Genomic DNA, 19,792 nt, shown 5'->3' with positions numbered 1-19,792 from the left:
AAACCGGAGTGGAAACTATGCAGGCCTCCAAAGTTTTAATCCGATCTAATTTTGCTAGTTTCTATTTCCGGGCCTCTGAGAAGATCCCGGATACCTTCTTCCCTTATTGGGGAAAAGTGTGAGAAACCTATGGGTGGTTACCGACACTCCGTTTATGTGCGTCTAAAGAAAAGCTTCGACAAATTTGCCTACATTGATTTTCCCACTATTTCAAGTACACTCAACATACCCAGGGGCTGAAAATTGTAGGTTATCCCGGAAGGAAGTGTTCTAACGGGCACTGACTAATTCACTAGGACTTTTCGCTCCTATTCGATGGCCACTAACAAGCCTAATGTACAATTTTGTCTGAACCAATTAACGGATATACTTGCCATTCCTGAGTGTTTTTTTAACTGTCTTCTAAAATAAATAACTTGCCTTTCTGTATTTAAAATTTCATCCTCCAGAATCCAAAGCTTATCCCGTGAAACATATGGAACTATTTGGCCAAACACTTTTGCTCTACTGAGAAGCTAAGTACACCTATAGTATGTCTGCTGTTCATTCCTTTGTGGAATCAAGAGCATCAGCACAGTCTCTTCGATATTATTGTTACTTTTCTCATTTTATTTCCAAAGAGCCTTTCAGTTTCATTATCATCACGTTTAAATGCTGTGCAAGTGATTAGCTTACATAAGACGAAACGAACATCCATGAGGAACGGCATTCAAAACCAATAAAATCGAGAGGCAAACGCTCAGCCAACCTAATTGCCACGCGTCTCTTGTTTACGGACAAGGTGGTTCGTCAAAAACCGGACATCGGTCCCTACCGATCAAATTTTATTCAAGACTATATCCCACCCTCCTCCCCCATGAAAATTCCAGGCGTGATGTAATCACTCCCTCTCTTCACTTCACCATGGGATTGCCTGTAACAATCTATTTGACTTTTGGTTACTTTTCGAACCCTATCTTAACGCGGACCGGACCAGTTGGGAAGCAACATATACTTCCACAATTGGGGTCCACGGCAAGCACCCAACTTGCAAAAAGTATACGACTTGCGGTTTCGTCCAGGGCAGAGGCAACTCATCAGACGCTGCCTCACCTCTGTCCTGGGAGCAGCGTGGCCGAAGTGGTTACAAGGTGCATTTGCTCCCGGTGAGCAAAAACCGTGTAGTAAAATTCAGGCCTGAGCGTCTGATGATAAAACCGCAAGTCACATATTTATGTAACACCGATGAAGGCAAGTCACCCAGAACAATGTAAGGTCACCTTTCCATTTTTGATTATACCAGGGTTGATAGAAGCTGATTTCGGCAAGTAATTTCCAAGTGGCATTGTTGACCATTTGAAATTTATTTTAAGAAATTTTAATTAGTTGGTTATACTCAAAATGAATATTCGTGGTAATTATCGTCAACAAGGGAGGCAAAGCTCTTAAATAATTAAGAGTTGTCAGCATTTTGTGTATCTCCACAGAAGATTCATCGATAAGCATTTGCTTGTTTTTTTTACTAACCGCTTCGGAAAAGTGAGTTCAATTTTATGCTTCCCCCTCTGATGTATCTGGGACTTATACAAAGATGAAATAATATATCGGAAAAATAAAAGAAAAAAGAATAAACGAACCGACAACACGTGTGGTGCTTAACATCCTGTAAACCTACGTTCCGGAACATCCATGACCAACCCCATGCTCACCTGCCTGTGATGGAACGTCTTAAAAAAAAAATAATCCCACAGGCCCCCTCGGAATGGAACATTTTTCACTCTTAATTGCTGACAAAATGCAGCTATAACAAATTCAAATACATTCGTATAAAGGACTGACGCCAAGTATTTATAAATACACTATTTACATTGTGCTACAAGTGTAACGACATAAAGCAACTCAATCCTGTTCTCCCGAGCCTGAGCCGTACCCGATAAACGCTCGGTTCCGCGCTCATAAAATCAAAAGGAACAGGAATTTCGTTTCACGATTTTTTAGGATATTCTGGCATAGCTAATTTATCGATCTATGTAATAAAAAAAAATTGATCCTGAAATAATATGGTTTCCCCCTTAAACGACCGCCATATATATTTTTTTATAAAGAGTTAATTAGTTTATCGCTCTTGAGTAGATGAACTGCAACTTCCTTCCTGCAATTATATCTATCTATTTAATCGACTATAGAGTGTTATGAACTGGAATGGTTTATTGTCTCTCCTTCAGCCATAAGGAAAACTCATGCAAAATGGAAAAATACCGGTATTAAAGAAAGGCAAACAGGCTTGAGGGATCTCTAGAACGAATTAACTAAAAAGATCTACCCAAAACCAGTACGGTAAAGCGGAATATTCAGGTGTCGGAATCTACGGCTCAGCGAATTTCTCAACAATACCTTCAATGACAATTATCCTGGAGATGATAGTATGGTTTTTTTGGAGGTAATAAAAAAACCTTTATTTCCATATGTGCGTGCCCTTCTGCAATTTGCTTCGGAACATCAGCACTGGCCCATTCCAGATTGGGGCCGCCCTCTTTGAAGTGGCGAAGGGAAATTCTATTTATTCCCTAGGGGCGGTACTTGGTACATAAAACGTACAAAGGGTTAACTATCACATCTGAACTAACAACTACTGTAGATAAACTAACAGGAGAAAATGGTACAGTTTGGACTACGACTTAAATAATTAACTCAGTTTCTCATTTGTTCAATATTAATTAATGAAGTTTGTTCCTTAATACAAGTTGACAAGTTAACCCAAACTTACTGTCATATTTTTGGACAAAATAGGTTCCCGTATGCTTTTGCAGACAAACTTCTAACTAAAAGATTCCCGTCCATGTTAAGGAGCAACAAATTTGTACAGTGCTATATAAGGAGACTTCCGATATAGTGGAGAGAAGAGATAGTGATCGGTGGTCTGAATGCCAAGGTGGGCTCTGACAATATCTTTCCGGAATATGTAATGGGGAAGTACGATCTTGGGAACAGTAACGACAATGGTGGGAGGTTTGTGGATTTCTGCAGCTTCCACTACTTCGTCAATGGGGGGCACTTTGTTCGAGCGAAGAGTCTAGCATAAGGGTAGTTGAAACCCAACCCCATCGTATAAAAAACTGTATTGACCACTTCGCGATCAACAGTAGATTTAGAAGTTGTCCCCTGTAGGTGCAGAACAAGAATGGCACTGATATCGTCTTAGAAAGTGATCACCATCTGATGGTTGCTTACGCTCGCTTTCGTGTTGCGTCCGCCACTTCTCGCATGGTTGGGGAGCTGCAACCATGCAAGTTCAACATCGACTGTTTATATGATCGGACGGCAAATATACTGAGTAACCCACCTGAGCATATCGATGAGCATTGGGCTGCCATCAGTGCTCTTTTCTCGGGTGCTACACAGGTTTCCGGCTACGTCCCGAAGGGGCGTCATGAGATCTGGCTAACTAGGGAATCGGTAAAGTGGATTGATGAATGAAAGAGGTTGAAGGTTCTATTGACTGCTACTGATACCCAACAAAATCCCTAGAAGTTTATGGTAGTATGTACCGTGGCAAAAAGGGTTTTACTATTCTGCTGGACGAAGAAGTGGAAGATTACTCAGAACGCAATGACTTCAGAAATGTATGTCGCATCACAAAAGAGCTTCAATGTGGTCGCAAATATTCTGATGATCCTGTGAAGGACTAAAACGGTCGACTTCTCATCCACGATGACGAGCAACTGAAAAGGTGGGAAGAACACTCTTGTGGATGAAATGGCTATTCACCGTAACATGCAGATACGAATTGTTGCTCCAAGCAGAAGAGAAATCATTTTGGATATCAATGCACTCAAAAGGAGTAAAGCCGCTAGGCTAGAAGATCTTCCCGCAGAGTTAGTTATCGCTACACTTCCAGTTACCTCAGATTTGCTACTTCCACTTGTATGGAAATTTGGAAATCCGAGACATTTCCCAGGGAGTGGAAGAACGGGATGATCATTAAAATTCATTGACGAGCACCATACCAACAAAGTAGGCCAACCTGTTGATGGGCTGCGACGCCAATGCAAGGCATATGCTTTGGGGCAGCTCGAAAATCAACGAAAAAGGTGAGTCATTCTTTGATTTTACCATTACTACCAATCTATCAGTGTGTAATAGGGGCAGTACACCAACATTCCATTTCGCCTGCTCAGAGAATTGTGGCGGTTGGCAGGAAGTCCGTGATATTACCTTACTAGCCGACAATAGAATTCTTAAGGTGGAGAACTGGAGAGCTTTTGATCAGAGATCCTTCTCAGATTATAGTAGGATGCTTCTCTGTCTAGATTTCGCCGCAGAGGTATCCAAACTCCTCAGAGGCCGAAGGAGGATTGACTGGAGAAAGTTTGGTCAAGTAATTAAGAAGAAACTCTCCGGCGCGCAAATTGGCAAGACTGGCACGACAGACGAACTGAAGTTAAAGGTCGGGACTCTGGAAAGGTATTCGACACCGCCTTTGAAGTCGCGTACCCTGCTAAATATAGCAAGAAGACACTGCCACCGTGGTGGAATGAAGGAAGCTGATCAAGGAAATCTTCAACATCTGCTATAGTCATAAATATTGGCAGCCATACAAGGACTGCCTGAAGAACTACAAGTCTGCCATTAAGGCCGCCAAGAGGCGGTTTTGGTTGGACTATTGTCAGAACATCGAAAGCCTCAACGAATCCGCGCGGCTTAGTAAGATTCTTTCTAAGATACATAGGACCGCATCCTTTTTTAAAAAGTCAGAATTTGCCGTCAGCGAGGTGGACTGTGAGCCTTGCTTGGAGGGTTTGCGGCCACCCCGGCCGAGGATAACATAGACTCCGCATATAGATCTCCGGGCTCAGGTGGCATAATGCGGGCAGGCGCAGCCATGCGTCCGCGAAGGACTTTCGACCAATCAGCGTCACCTCTTTCGTATTAAGATAGCACGTCCGCGACTTCCACTTAAGGGCGATTATGGAGAGAACGCCTTTATCTAAGTCCCAACATGCCTACCTCAAATGCAAATCCACAGAAACCGCTCTCCACCAGGTAATTGGCACGGATGAACTGTCACTGCAGTACAAGAAGTGTACCCTAGCGGCCTTCTTGGATATAGAAAGAGCATTCAACAACGTTAGTACCAACGCCATCAAGGAATACTTGATCAGTATTGGATTTAAGGGAAATCTTCCGCATTGGGTTATATCCATGAAAAGTACCAGGATAATCCAGTCGGATCTGGGAGGCAGCCACTTGACCAGAGCTGTGAACAGAGGCGTGCCCCAGGGTGGCGTCATTTCTTCGGTACTCTGGTTAATAGTGATGGATGAAATTCTAGGAATATTGGACAGCGGCGGAGTGAAGGTAGTGGCGTATGTCGACGACTTGGTGACGTTAGTATCAGGGATGTTTCCGTTCGTTATGAGCGACATCATGGAAGGAGCTATGCGAAGGGTGTGCCCGTGGGCCGCAAGATACGGACTCGGCATAAACCCAACCAAAACTGAACTGATGCCATCCACCACCAAGACGAGGGTACCTGAATTCCACCTACCACGGCTGAATGAACAAAGATTGGTTTTATCCTCCAATGTAAAGTATCTGGGTGTAATCCTGGATTTAAATTGAAGATTGAACATAGAACTGAGGGTTAAGAAGGCCTGTATAGCCTTCTATAACTGCAAGAGAATCTTTGCAAAGAAATGGGATCTCCGGCCGAGGATGGTTCTCTGGATGCTCACCGCTGTGATGGTACGGGTCTATTGTATGGCAGGCTTTGAACAAAAAGTACAATAGAACGAAGCTTAATAAGATTCAATGAAGCACGTGTGCAGGTGCTGCCGGGGCTCTGCAGTCCAGCTGGGCAGATGCTCTCAATGTACTCCTGCACCTCCTTCCACTAGACCTCCACATTAAATACGTTGTAACGTGTAGTGCCGTCAGATTATATGATTCCGGATGCTGGACAGCGAAGTTATGCGACCACAGTAACATCCTAGACGAAGTACCTCGGGAAATCCGGACATTCTCCACGGACTATGCCACACGCAAGCTGAATTTCACGGGAAACTTTACTGCGGACTTTCCAACCAGGGCAGAGTGGAAGACCGGCAGCGTGTTGCAAGGTTATGACAAAGTATTCTTTACCGATGGACCAAAGGTTATCTATGGAGTCGGTGCGGGGATTGTCTCGATTACACACAGTATATTTGAGTCGTATAGTCTCGCAGGTCTCACTAATGTATTCCAGGTGGAAGTACTGGCGATCCTGGAAGTCTGTCGATGGCTGGAGCAGAAACGCGCTGAACAGTCTGGACGGCATGCTGAGGTCACCCTCCTCGGTGTTCCCGGCCATAGGAACATAGTGGGGAATGCGGGCTGACGGATTGACGAGACGGGGCTCTGTTCTTGGCATTTTTTCGCCGGGTACAGTCAGCAAATGAATACAGGATTACGGCGGTCTGCAAGGGGTACTGGCACATAGCAGACCATACCGCTAGGCTCCACATACCCTACAATTCGCATTGCTGAGCTGCGGAGAAAGGGGGAAACCCTCAGCCCCTTCCTCTACGATTGCGCAGCTCTAGCTAGAGTCAGGCTATAGACACTGGGTAAACAATTTTTTGGGGACCTCAGAGAGATTTTTAGCAACAGGGTGGTAGAGTTGCTTTCGTTCGTGAATGCGACCGGCTGCCTCAGAAAATCTGAGCCCGCTGGACTCTGCCTCCCAGCTCTCATAACAGCAGTCACGCTCTTAGGAGTTTGTGGCATCAAAACGACGTACCACAGCGCCAATTGGGCTTTTCGGAGCGGCCACTGATACCTTCCTATCTTGGATATTTCAATATGATCGTGGTCCAAAGCATTCATCCAATTAGGTAAGCATTAAATTGGGCCGATGTGCTATTTATTGTTTGTGTGGCTTTAATAAATTTGTTTCTATTTTGGACCCCCTAAACTTTTGACTAACTTTACGAAAAAAACTAGAATTTTTTTTGGGTTATCATAAATTGGAAACTTTCTCAAATTTGAATCAAAAACGTTATCACTCCAGCAAAAATGAATACAAAAAAAATTGGTACTCTCCCAACTGTATGTCGAATTTGATAATTACCTGAAAGTTCGATTTGTAATGCTTTTATCATCCAGTACGAAAAGAAAACACTTAATTCCTCCCAGGTAGGATACGCATATAAATTGTTCAACAAAACTATTTTTACACCATCTATACACCGAATGTGCTGTCCTTTGGAAAAGTATGCTAGAAGTAAAGATGGACACGAATGTAAATCAGATAATAGGTGACTAGGAATATTGTCCTAAAAGCCCTATTGTATTCATAATTGCTTCGCCCATAGAATAATGGTATTCATGTTCCCAAAAAGATGAGTGTTATGGTTTTTGGAAATGGATGGACAGCACTATGCTAGTTTCAAGTTAAGAATGGTGTAGTCATCACACGACGCGTGTCCTTCCAGAATTTGTCAGGATGTCCTTCTCGAAAGTTGCAATAAGATAGTAAGCCTTTTTATAAAGTAATCCTAGATACAATTGTGTAGTGAATATTAAATTATGGTTTTTTCTGGTTAACTTTCAAAACATAAAGTATCTACTGGATCATAGCTTTACTCACAATCTTGCCATGGTTTATGCGGACAATCTTCAAACTGTATCGTGCGTTTCTAGCTTCGTCACTTGCTTTTACATTGGACACTCTGTAGTAAGAATTGAGAGCATATTTTTCCATTCCATCCATTTTCCACCTTAACAAAAAAAATATTTTCAAGTTTAAATTGGAATACAACATTCCCGGCTGTGACGGTGTGTGAAATCTATAATGGCGAGAAGAACTGGGATATCAGTGAAAATTACTTTGGCGTAGGACGTGATCACCGCATCGATGACTATGTCGCCGACATAACATTTTTCAGTGGAAAATGTCACACTTGTTCCTACTGTGAAGACATTGCGTGTCCTACAAACTTTGAAGAATTGATTAGTAATGTAAGTATGTTTGTAAGCATGGTTCTGTTAATTATCACATTCTGATGAATAGGAATTACTTTTGAAAGTTTAGATATTCATTTCTTTTCATGTTACGTTGGATTATTTGGGGTGAAATTATTATATTTTAAGGTCTTTACAGATATTTGATGAAGCTTTTGGATTTCTCCGGAAAATATATTGCTTTTAACTGTTTGCACAAACTTAAATTCAGTTCCATGTGTATTTGTCTGTCCTTTTCCCATAGATGGAAGGCTTCAATAAATATAGGTACAATTTTACAAGGTTGTGGGATCTTTACCTCCCTAAAAATACATTCCAGAGCTCTAGACGCTTTTTGCCTGGAAACTCCTCACGACTATCGGATCGCAACCGCTTTTTCTGTAAACCGTGTTATTCTTATAAGCGTTGCATATATGGTGTATGTAGGGTCGTTCTTCACGCTGGCGATGAATGGAGCAGTATGCAGCTATCCATCCTGGCCTATCATCCTTGCCACAACAATATCGAGCGACCCCATTATACTCTTTTTACCCACTTGAGGTATGTAGATTGAACTTTCTGGGCCTAAGCGTAGTGACATTTTAATGAGATGGTGAGAGACTGGAGACTACTCCACTCCATTTTACCGCATTAATGGTACTGTTCTTTCGTACTCTGGAAAGCCATGTGGGACCAATCGTGAGTCCGGTGCTGCACTGCTGCTCATGGCTACCGCAAAACACACTCCTTTGTTCGGGTTTCTGACAGGATCTTGACTGGAAAATTCTGGCCCAGGTTAACGAGCATCAAAATTATTTAGTTTTGTTGCTTGAGGATTGCGGGAGTCATGAGTCCGCATCGATGATGACGGACCGTATCACTTGGGAAGCAACTTTATTCCTTCATAAGGAACATAAGTTCCACGGACCTCTCTTTTTGGATTCAACATATGGAGAGCAGCGTGATCGAAAGTGGCGACATGTGGTGATCGCTCCATTTATATATAATCGCAAACACGACATGGTACGAATTCTATTAAAGTGAAATCCGTCGTCCTGAACTAGGTCGAAGTGAATTTTTTATTTGAGGATTCTGGGAGTCCTGAGTATACAGTGTTGCGCACCAACAAAGATTTCCGATCCAGTGGAGTGACTTCCCAAAAGTAACATTGTGATTGTGATCTGAATGCCAAGGTGGGCTCTGACAACACAGGCATGGTCTTTGTGATCGTAATAACAACTGTGAAAGGTTTGACTTCTGGAACTTTCACTGACTTGTCAGTTCATCATTGGCCGCACACGCCCTTCCACAAGCTCATTATCTAACATCTAATTAAAGTGTGTACAGAGTAGCATACGCCATGTCAACAGAAATTCCTTCTTTGCGCCGGTGAGTGAAACAGTGGTTGCAAAAAAGCACTGTATAAAGGCAACTGGAAAGGAATTTTGTTTGCTTTCTGCTGTCGCGAAAACATTAGCTCAAATTATCCAGGAATGCATCAAATAAACCTCGAAAACAATACTGTAGTGTGTGGAGTTTAGAACCGCCAGAGTTGCATCTTATCAGTGATACTTTTTCTTCATTTTCAGCGTGCTGTCTTGTTTGGAGAACATGGAAGAGTATCTAGGAAACATTGATTCGACCGACAATGGGGACGAACTTGATTTTGCTCGTTGCAGTGCTAAATTCGACTTCCCTGTATTGTCTAAAATTTGGAGACATTAACATCAAGTTGTGGTTGTTTCGCGAAAATGTTCTCCTCGCAGTACTATATGGGAATAGTGCCTGCAAAAGGACCTTCATTGTTATTCAAAAACTAAAAGCATTGTGTGTGTGTGGAGGGAGGGGGGGGGGGAAGCTACAGCTTCTGAGCACTCAGGCCGCGTTGGCCCATTGTACTCACCACACCCGTCTAACGGAATATTCCGGATCCACTAACGTATCGCAGGATTTCCATTAGTGGATATGATGCTACCCGTCGCAACTGGAGAACATCGGCACCAAATATCTGATGCCTGATGTTTCCATAGACGGGGCAATCATATAGGAAATGCACCGTGGATTCCGCTTCTTCATTACAGGAGGGACATGTATCATCTTGAGTAATTCCTATTCTGAACATATGTCCAGCTAGTGAATTATGGCATGTCAGAATGCCCACAATACACCTGCAAGTCCTCCTGCTTTTCGACAGGATAAATTTTGCGGTATGCATATTCTGACAAGAAAAGTGTGGTGTGTCGAGCAGCATTTAGGCTCTACCACCTGTCATTGTGGGAAGCTTGTTCCCAGTTTTTGAAGACAGACTTAATCAATGCTACTAATACTCGAGTTGCTGGTTCCGGTCCCGGCCAAGGGGAGATTGACCGCTCTTTCGCTAAAGCATCCGAGATTTCATTTCTCTCCAGGTACCCAGAGTACTTTCACCGTAATGAACCTAGAGATAGAGTTTAAACGGTTCCTACATTCCTGAACGATTTTCGAGGTGATCAAAGGACTACTGAATGCCCTCAATGCAGCTTGGCTATCATTGCAGATTGCGTCTGCCCTTCAACCGCTCATCAATCACCCAGTTTGCCGCCCTTAGGATCGCATAAACTTCGGCTTGAAAAACCGTTGCATATTGTCCCAAAGGAAAACCCCACTTCTCGTTTTTATTCAAGAGGTACACTGCGGCTTCAGAACCCTATTCTGTTTTTGGGTCATTGGTCAGAAGACTTTCATATATCCCTCCCCGCATTCCTCTAGGACTTCCCAGTTCTCTCTACGCTTCAGGGTAAATTCATATCTTCTACTAAACAGACTTATGGGGACACGAGAATCGGAAGGCTTTGTAAGAACTGGATTCAGTACTCTCAGTAACTCTTAAAATGTTCTGTGCCCTCCATATCCGTTGTTTCCCCACAGATCTAATCGAATTAGTCTATGAGCTGCTCTCATTGCATTGCTTTGAATAAATATATCCAGGGGCTGCAAATTGAGTAGTGTATTTAGAGTTGCGCCGGATGTCGTGCTCATGGCACCAGGGGTACCCAGACACGCAGTTCTCTGCAGTGCGGCTAGTTTACGGTGAAAACTTTTTTGTCTCACCTTAACCCACCACACTACGGATGCATAAACGAACATTGGCCTAATAATAGCAACGTATATCCACATTACCACATGAGGCCCCATGCCAAGGCAAAGGTCCACCTGCACAACCCATAAGCGGTGAGAGCTTGTTTCATCTTTACCTCTACATGTTTGTTCCAAAGAAGTTTAGTTAACTGTCTAGTTAACTGACTTCCAATTATTTCACTTCGGAGAAAAAGCATTTCTTAGTTCATATTTACACTGTGTCGTCGGGAAATTCTGGCTTGATGCAGTAACAAATGAGGAACTTCGCCCGTGGATATGTTGATAATAAGTCAGGAAACCAAAAACTGGATGTTTAAGGTATTCTCCATATAAAAAAAACCATTTGAGTGGACATTTGTCTCATTAGTACCTAATACATACGAGTAATGTATATGTATATATTATGTTAGAATATTCACTTTCGGGTGCTCCAAATATTCGAAGTCTTAGAATTTGCACTGGAGCTAATGAACAATGGACATAATGAACTTAAGGGGGCTTTTGCAGTCAATTGCTAAACATTATAGTATATATTATAGTATATATATATATATTATAGTATGTATATATTATAGTAATATCTGTTATGTTATTAACTTTATTGGAACACCCAATACCTGTTCCTATGGAGGGTATGGAAAGTACTAATCGACACCTTTCATTTGATAAACCACATGATTATATTCGGCAAAAAAGATTTTTACACATCTGTTTTGCATGAATGGAGACCCCCTTGAATTCCACGTAGAACGATGTAACTCACTGTATGCGTGAGCGTCTACACTTCCCACCTCCTCACCAAATTTGGTGTCAATCAGTATAACCGTTTTCAAGAAAAACAGTAAACCAATTTTAATTAGCTTTTGTTCTACACAAAACCTTAAACAGGCGGAAATTACAGTAAATTGGTCATACATTGAGAAAGGGTGACAAATCCATTTCGGATTATACTATACAAAAGAAGCCATTATCTCAGGATGGCCAATGAGTGGGTTGCAGTAGAACTACGTTGTATAGAACAGTGGGGAGGGGGTGAAAGCTTCGCGAAAATCCGTAGAGGCAGTTGAGGCACATGGCCGGGAACCGATAGCAATGGAGTATTTGTATGGCTGATGTGCTATGTCTCTCATAGGGGTTTACGACAACTATATATTGCCAGGGTCATACGTTGTTGGCAAGCAAGATTTTAGTGCAAGCATATTGTAGACGTTGCTTGAAGTTAAGACTAACATTTGTCATCAACCAAGATACTTGGTAGCCGTTTCGAAGTGATTGTGTGCCTCCTAATTCTGATGCTTGCTGAAATTGCCTTATGACGCTTTGTTATGAGCACCGTTTCCGTTTTATCCTTCGCAAGTGCTATGTTTGTAGCCGCTCCTTTATATCAGGGTGAATACAAACGTTCGCGAATTTTTTTTTTATCACAATCACGGCTATATCCTTGGCGTTGCCGATCATCAAGCTCCTTTGACCTGCTGACGGCAAGGGAATTATTGACATTGCATAATATATTATATTATATAATACTGTCCTGTAACACATCCGCATTGCTTGTCATCCGTGTAGACACAAAGCCTTCTTTCTGTCGATAATTGGTTCCGATTCACCGAATTGAGTGCATTTTACACATTACCGATAATCACTTTGCAATACTTTGTGCTATTTCCCTTTTCCTTCTTTCAGAACGAGATGAGAGTGTTTGATCTGTGGGCACGTATGACCTCTGAATCTTATATTATAATACAACTCTGCAGGTACTCTGCCGCAAGGTAATATCCGCCCCTGCAAAAAGTAGCCTAAAATTATTCCTCTTGCTTCACTATACCTTAACGTTCCTGCGAAGGTACGTTACTTCACGTCCTGGACGGTTCTGCCTACTAATGTCTGAGTCGTGGACATACTATAATACATACGATGACGTGCCGATCGAAAGTTAGCGAATCCATGACAGTTTGGCTTTCTGCTCATCGTCTCGACATTGATAAGTGGTACCTCATCGTGATACTCCCTGGCATATAAAGGGCTCTCTCCGAGGTGTACTCGTGCCAGGCAATAGTCAAGCAATTCGGCCTTCTATTATACTTGGGGAAACCTCCATAAATATTTATTCGTCCATTGCATTCGTAGTGACCCCTTCCATCTTCCTCGTTTCTAGGCGTGCAGGTCTTCAACTCCGGGTTTGTTTTTCATGTTGAAAATGATTGCTGCTATAAATATGGGTATGGTATTCACCGATGCACCACAGTCGCGTGATCTAGGGACGAACTAACTAAACATAGGATTTTGATAAACCCGGACCTAATAAATGTCTAGCTGCGCGAAGACGTTTAAAAGACAATGCCTTCTTTCTTATTCAGAGAACTTCCTGATTCTGCTTGTCTATGCCTTTTTCCATCCAGGATCACGCTGCCTAGCATATCCTGAAGAAATCCTAAAAGCGGACTAAAACTTCTTCAGGAAAAAAAAATGAATTCCAGACGCACCTATCAAAAGTACTTATCGAAATTTCTTAGCCAGAACCTATATAATTTATATTTTGTATTATTTGCAGTAATGAAAAATATTCATTATGTAAAAAATATATAGAAAGTATTAGAATAATTAATTCTTATCCTTCTTTCCAAAATAAAACATTATATCAATTTAGTTCCGAACTGCATGTCGGCAATTGATCACAAACTGTTCATGGATTGGAGAACCTTTTGACTGTTGCTCTGAGTTCCGACCGCTTAACACCGAATATGGACTTTGTTATTCCTTCAACTCATTGCAAACCGAGTAAGTATGAATATATGGTTGCATTTAATATTCAATAAAATAACTCGATACTTTATATGATATACTGGAAATAGACCATATTCGGATTTGAAGTTTATTAACAATCGCGAGACCGGTCCGGGATCACTACGATTTGCGCTCTCCGAGGATACGCAGATTCATGTTCATCCACCGAATGATATTCCATATATGATGTCTGAAGGAGTGATCCGCGAAACCGTATTATGGGGTTCGAGTAAAGAGATTATTTTTAATGCTGTCGAAATTCTAAATGATCCGGCAGTGAAGATCTTTTCACCAGAGCACAGAAAATGTAGATTTTACAATGAAATTGAAGAAAGAGGTGAAAATAATGAATGTCAGTAGTCGGTCAAACTGATCCCTGATATTTCAGATTACCAGCTTTATCCGTTCTACAGTTATTCAACTTGTATTGTAGAATGCATGAAGCAGGCTCACTTGCAGTTATGTGACTGTACTACTCACTTCATGCCACATGCAGATAATGGTAAGTAATTATTGTCTGTAGCTCTAAACTATATATTTATCATATCGGCTTTCACACGGATTAACGATAAGCTAAATTCCATTCAATATGAATTCATGATAATGGTTAACTGTTTATAGCCAATGTGTTTTCAATCTGTTTCTTGTTATAAAGTTGAAGAATTGTAGGTGAAGTTACGCTGAGATTATAGACCTGTTAGTTAACGAATTGAACCGCTGCTATTTTGCAGATACCAGTATTTCGGGAAGATCTTTTTCCTTTCTTCAGTGCCGGATGTCGCTAGATAGACAAAAGTGTCTGGTGACACAAGGGGCTGAAGAAGGGAAAAGTTGTTTCCGAAATACCGGTATTTGCAAGAGAGACAAGCGGCACTGAAGAAATGTGTCCAAAGACGCCCGGCACAGTTGCCCTTGAAATACCGATACTTGCAAAATAACAACTATTTATTACTAGCAACGAAGATGGCTCTGAGTTTCCATTTTTTAACTATTTATAATTTCAGCGTAACTTGACTTACTTAGTTATTCCCAATCAATTCATGGTTGTCAGAAGCGAAAAAAAAATAACCATACTTAGTTCCAAAGTGAAAAAATGTTGCAGAGAAAAATTACTTATAGATAATTTTTGACAAATCTCACATTCATAGAAATATCTTAAAATCACCACAGCATTTCTTTTCGGACTTATGTCAGTACCCTCATCAACATGAATAACAGGAAAGTGTGATTTACCTCAAAAACAAAATTTATTTTTAAACAAAAATATATTTTTTTTCAAATATCTAAAGTATAAAGTAAAGTAAATACAAACAACACACTAACAACGAAAATGTGGCATTACTCTCGCTTAAATATTAAGTCAGTAGTTTTTCACTGTCATTTTTAATTTTAGAGATATTTTTGATTTCTTATTTGGTAAAAAAAATGTTGGGGTAAATCACACTTTTCTTTGAAACTACGCACTATATATCCACCAAATTTTCAGAATTAATTGCAAGGGGTCAAATACGGTAGATCCTCAAGAGATTGGACTTACTTTCAATTTATATGAGAAAACCAGAGAAACCGAACCAAAACAGAAAAAACCGTTATTATTTATCGCACTGGATTGTGCCATACCTCATTTTACAGACCTTTTCAACCACTTTAAAAGAACTTTAGACCAATTTCCAACACACAAAACCTTATTAAAATCGCTTTAGCGTCTGTCTGTCTGTCTGTCTGTCCGTCACACGCATTTTTCTCGGAGACGGTTATAGCGATTGACACTAAATTTGGTAGAAAGGTGGGAACTGTGAACGCTCACACATGCAATGAGTTACATCCTTTTACATTGAATTTAAGGGGGGGGTCCCCATACATGCAAAAGGGGGGTGTAAAATTTTTTTTCATCAAATATAGTCATGTGGGGCATCAAATTAAAGGTCTTGATTAGTACTTTTCGAAGCCGGTCTTAATTTTGACATTTGTTGGAAAGGTGGGGAGTGCGGGTTGAAAGTGATCAGGCTATAATGTAGAGCATAATTGTACCAAGTTCGGTGGAAATGATACTATTATTAACAAAGTTATAATACGTCAAAGTTGTTGCTTTTTTGAAAATTGAAGACTATGAATGTCAATATCACCCGAAAGTCGAAACTATCACATAATATATGCATATATTACGTGCTACGTACTAAGAAATACACAAAACCTTTCGTACCTGATGCGTCCAGCTTCCGGTTTCCCGACTGCTTTGTTTCTGCTTAATACAATTTGTTTAAGCGATTTCCCACAATCAATCGATCTTGTAAGTTAACATCAACAGCGTCAGCAATCATCGGTATTGATTGCTGCAAGGTCAGCGTACGTTGCTGACTGATTCCATATCATAATAAACAACAGCAACCTTGCCCATGTGCTAACATACAACATGCACATGTGCTAATGTGCAAAATGCAAGCGATTCCGTGTTCCGGCTTGCTACTGGGCGATGTCGTCACCAGCACCATAACATATGGAAAATATTCTGACGACCTCGGCCAACGGTTGACTGTTGTGTGTGCAGTTTTTGTTTGATTGGACTTTTTCCAACAAACTTAAGTTCCGGGTTGCTACTAATGGACTTTCCATATAAAAAACTGCAGCAACGCGGAAACGTTTTTAGAAGTCAGCTGTGTTGGAGTGGAGCCGTGGTTGGAGTCATACGTTGAGAAGTCAGGTGTGTTGGAGTGGAGCCGTGGTTGGAGTCATACGCGTTGGAGTCGGGTCGGGTCGGAAGTTCTGTTTGGAGATTTTTCGGTTATTTAAGTTTAAGGTAGAAAGTTAGTGATAAAGTAAATAAAATATTCAAGAAACCCGAAAAGAGTGTTTGTGTCTTTGTTTCGCTGGAACTTCAGAAACAATTTGGTAAGACCCTAATTTAGTTCTCTCCACAGCCTCACTTGACAGCGAGGGATAAAAGAAGCAGGACTCCATCGCGCCCAAGGGATAAGCGCGCCAAGTTGGATACTTGGCTGGACTTAGGTGCGAACCACACTCTAATAGGAGACTTCTCGAAAAATTGGTCCGTCGAGCCGGATTAGGATCCTTCAAGTAAGTATTTGTAAATTAAAATTTATAAAACAGTGAATTTTTATAAAGTTTCTTGTGCAAATTGTTGTTAATAAGTGCGTAGTTTACAAACGTGTTAGTGTTCCGCCGCGACAATACTGAACGGTTCATATAGTACATCGGTAAAGTTATCGGTGCTTTGTTTGTGCTGGAACAACATAGGAACGTTCAGACCAAAGGAAAGATCCTTGTAGTGTTGCGTCTCCTACGTTTTCAGTGCACTATTTTGTTGTTACGTGGGCGCGTTCAGACCAAAGGATAGATCCTTACAGTGTTGCGCTTCCCACGTATTCAGTGCCCCGTTCAGAGTATTGCCATTGCGGAGTGGAAATCACTAATTATTGTTGTTGCGGCGCTCAAATTAGGAGCGCAAAATTATTGTTGTTGCGGCGCCTAAATTTTAGGGCGCAAAATAATTGTTGTTGCGGCGCCTAAATTAAGGGCGCAAAATTATTGTTGTTGCGGCGCCTAAATTAAGGGCGCAAAATTATTGTTGCTGCGGCGCTCAAATTAGGAGCGCAAAATTATTGTTGTTGCGGCGCCTAAATTTTAGGGCGCAAAGTTGTTGTTGTTGCGGCGCCTAAATTAAGGGCGCAAAGTTGTTGTTGCGGCGCTCAAATTTAGAGCGCAAAATTATTGTTGTTGCGGCGCCTAAATTAAGGGCGCAAAATTATTGTTGTTGCGGCGCCTAAATTAAGGGCGCAAAATTATTGTTGCTGCGGCGCTCAAATTAGGAGCGCAAAATTATTGTTGTTGCGGCGCCTAAATTAAGGGCGCAAAATTATTGTTGTTGCGGCGCTCAAATTAAGAGCGCAAAATTATTGTTGCTGCGGCGCTCAAATTAGGAGCGCAAAATTATTGTTGTTGCGGCGCTCAAATTAAGAGCGCAAAATTATTGTTGCTGCGGCGCTCAAATTAGGAGCGCAAAATTATTGTTGTTGCGGCGCCTAAATTTTAGGGCGCAAAATTATTGTCGTTGCGGCGCCTAAATTTTAGGGCGCAAAATTATTGTTGTTGCGGCGCCTAAATTAAGGGCGCAAAATTATTGTTGTTGCGGCACTCAAATTAAGAGTGCAAAATTATTATCGTTGAGGCGCTCAAATTTAGAGCGCAAAATTATTATTGTTGCGGCGCCTAAATCTTAGGGCGCAAAATTATTGTCGTTGCGGCGCCCAGATTAAAGGCGCAAAGTTACTATCGCCGCGGAGCTTGGTATTATCGCGATATTTAAATTTAGCCAGAATGGAGATTCAGGCAATTATTGATGCCCAGCAAGAAAGGGTCGCAAAACTTGAAAGTGTGCGGGAGTCCCTAGTCAAACTCCGGCAAGAAAAAAGGACGCGAGAGCGTTTTGCTGCGGCATGGGAAGAAGTGCAACAACTTTATTGGGATTTCCTCGCCGGCCACAGCCAACTTCTTCGCCAAAACGCTTCTAAGGACATAGTCTATTTCCGAGAAAATAAACTATCCGTTATGATCGGTATTTACAATGCTACTAAGGAGCTGATTGGGCGTGTTCATCGCGATCTCATTCCCGAAGGCTCTCCCGTCGATATAGAAATCACAGGTGGAAGGGTAACATCAAGTCCACGCCCCGGACCTTCAGTCGAGCTTAATGAAGCTCAAGGGGAGTCGGAGGACGCGACAAAACAACCGGAAAACTTGTTCTCTAGAGAATGGTTTCCCAGGGTTCGCGATGACTTGAACATACCTTTTGGTGACATACCGTTGCCGTCAAGAGGCTTCGGGCTAAGAAGCTCCGAGACCGAAGGCATTCCTTATTGGAATCGCGGTCATAGACCTCGTCCTTGTCCACCAGTCCCTGATATTCCTTCGTTTGATGGGGATCTTCGTCACTTTGAGTCTTTCCGTAGTATTTTTCAATCAGTCTATGAAGGATCTGATATTGGGCGAGCTGAAAGGCTAATGATGCTGCAGAGCAAATTAAAAGGTGATGCGAGGAGAGTCGTAGAGCACTTAGGAGTGCATGGGGAAAACTACGCTAAGGCCTGGGAACTTCTGGAACGACGCTACAGTAATCCTCGGGCGCTGGTTGAAAAGGAGATCCAGGCCCTCATAGATCTTCCCCAGATAGTATTACAAGACCCCAGTACCATTGGAAGGGCACTTGATACAATGCGCTCAGTGGTTCAAAACCTGAGGAAGGCTGGGTTCAATTGTGATCAAGGTGTACCTTTCATACCTTTTATCCTTACCCGTAAAATGGATGTCTCCACCCGACGGGAATTTGACTCATTGCTAAAACAGCCAAAACTTCCCGTAACAATTGATGATATTGATCTATTCCTGGAAAATAGATACATAGTTATGTCTCCCAATTGGGAGGGGTTGGGCGGACTCGCGAAGGTTCAAGCAGAAGAACATTCCGTTGCTAAGAAGGCAGAGACCTTAGGTGGTCGAAAAAAAACCGCATAGGGAAATTTCCCTTGCCGCAAAAGCACAAGGGGGAAAAATAAAGCGGTTTCCATGCTACATTTGTATGGAAGATCATCTGGTATTAAAATGTCCACGGTTAATAAACAGCAAGGACAAAGGGGATCTTCTCCGGCATTATGGTATCTGTGTCTTCTGTGCCTCCCATAAGTACAAAAATGGTACGGAATGTCAAAGGCGTAAGTTTTTGAAATGTGAGCTTTGTCATGGGCAGCATGAAACAGTATTGCATCCCGGCAAAGATCGATCGAGCGGGTCATACATGCAAGGGAGTATTTCTCATCACGCAGAAAACTCTACAAAACTTGCCCATTCCGAAACTATATTGCCCACAGCTGTAATAAAGATAAAGGCAAAGGATGGAAGTGTAATTTCAGTTCGGTGC

General features: G+C 41.8%; 1 protein-coding gene across 1 annotated transcript in view; it reads left to right on the top strand.

Annotated features, from left to right (window-relative positions):
• Positions 1–7,549: 7,549 nt before the first annotated feature.
• The window catches only part of LOC119652848 (pickpocket protein 28), a 32,838-nt gene continuing 20,595 nt past the window's right edge, over positions 7,550–19,792 (top strand). The window contains exons 1-5 of the mRNA XM_038057200.1: positions 7,550–7,693; positions 7,761–7,977; positions 13,724–13,854; positions 13,929–14,197; positions 14,249–14,362. Of these exons, the coding sequence (XP_037913128.1) occupies positions 7,623–7,693; positions 7,761–7,977; positions 13,724–13,854; positions 13,929–14,197; positions 14,249–14,362 (802 nt within the window). The 5' untranslated portion in view covers positions 7,550–7,622. The remainder of the gene's footprint in view (positions 7,694–7,760; positions 7,978–13,723; positions 13,855–13,928; positions 14,198–14,248; positions 14,363–19,792) is intronic.

The sequence above is a fragment of the Hermetia illucens genome, chromosome 3, assembly GCF_905115235.1.
Source record: "Hermetia illucens chromosome 3, iHerIll2.2.curated.20191125, whole genome shotgun sequence".
In the NCBI taxonomy this organism is placed as follows: Eukaryota; Metazoa; Arthropoda; class Insecta; order Diptera; family Stratiomyidae; genus Hermetia; species Hermetia illucens.
The sequence above is the reverse complement of the archived record's forward strand: the minus strand, read 5'-3'. Positions and strand labels throughout refer to the sequence as shown.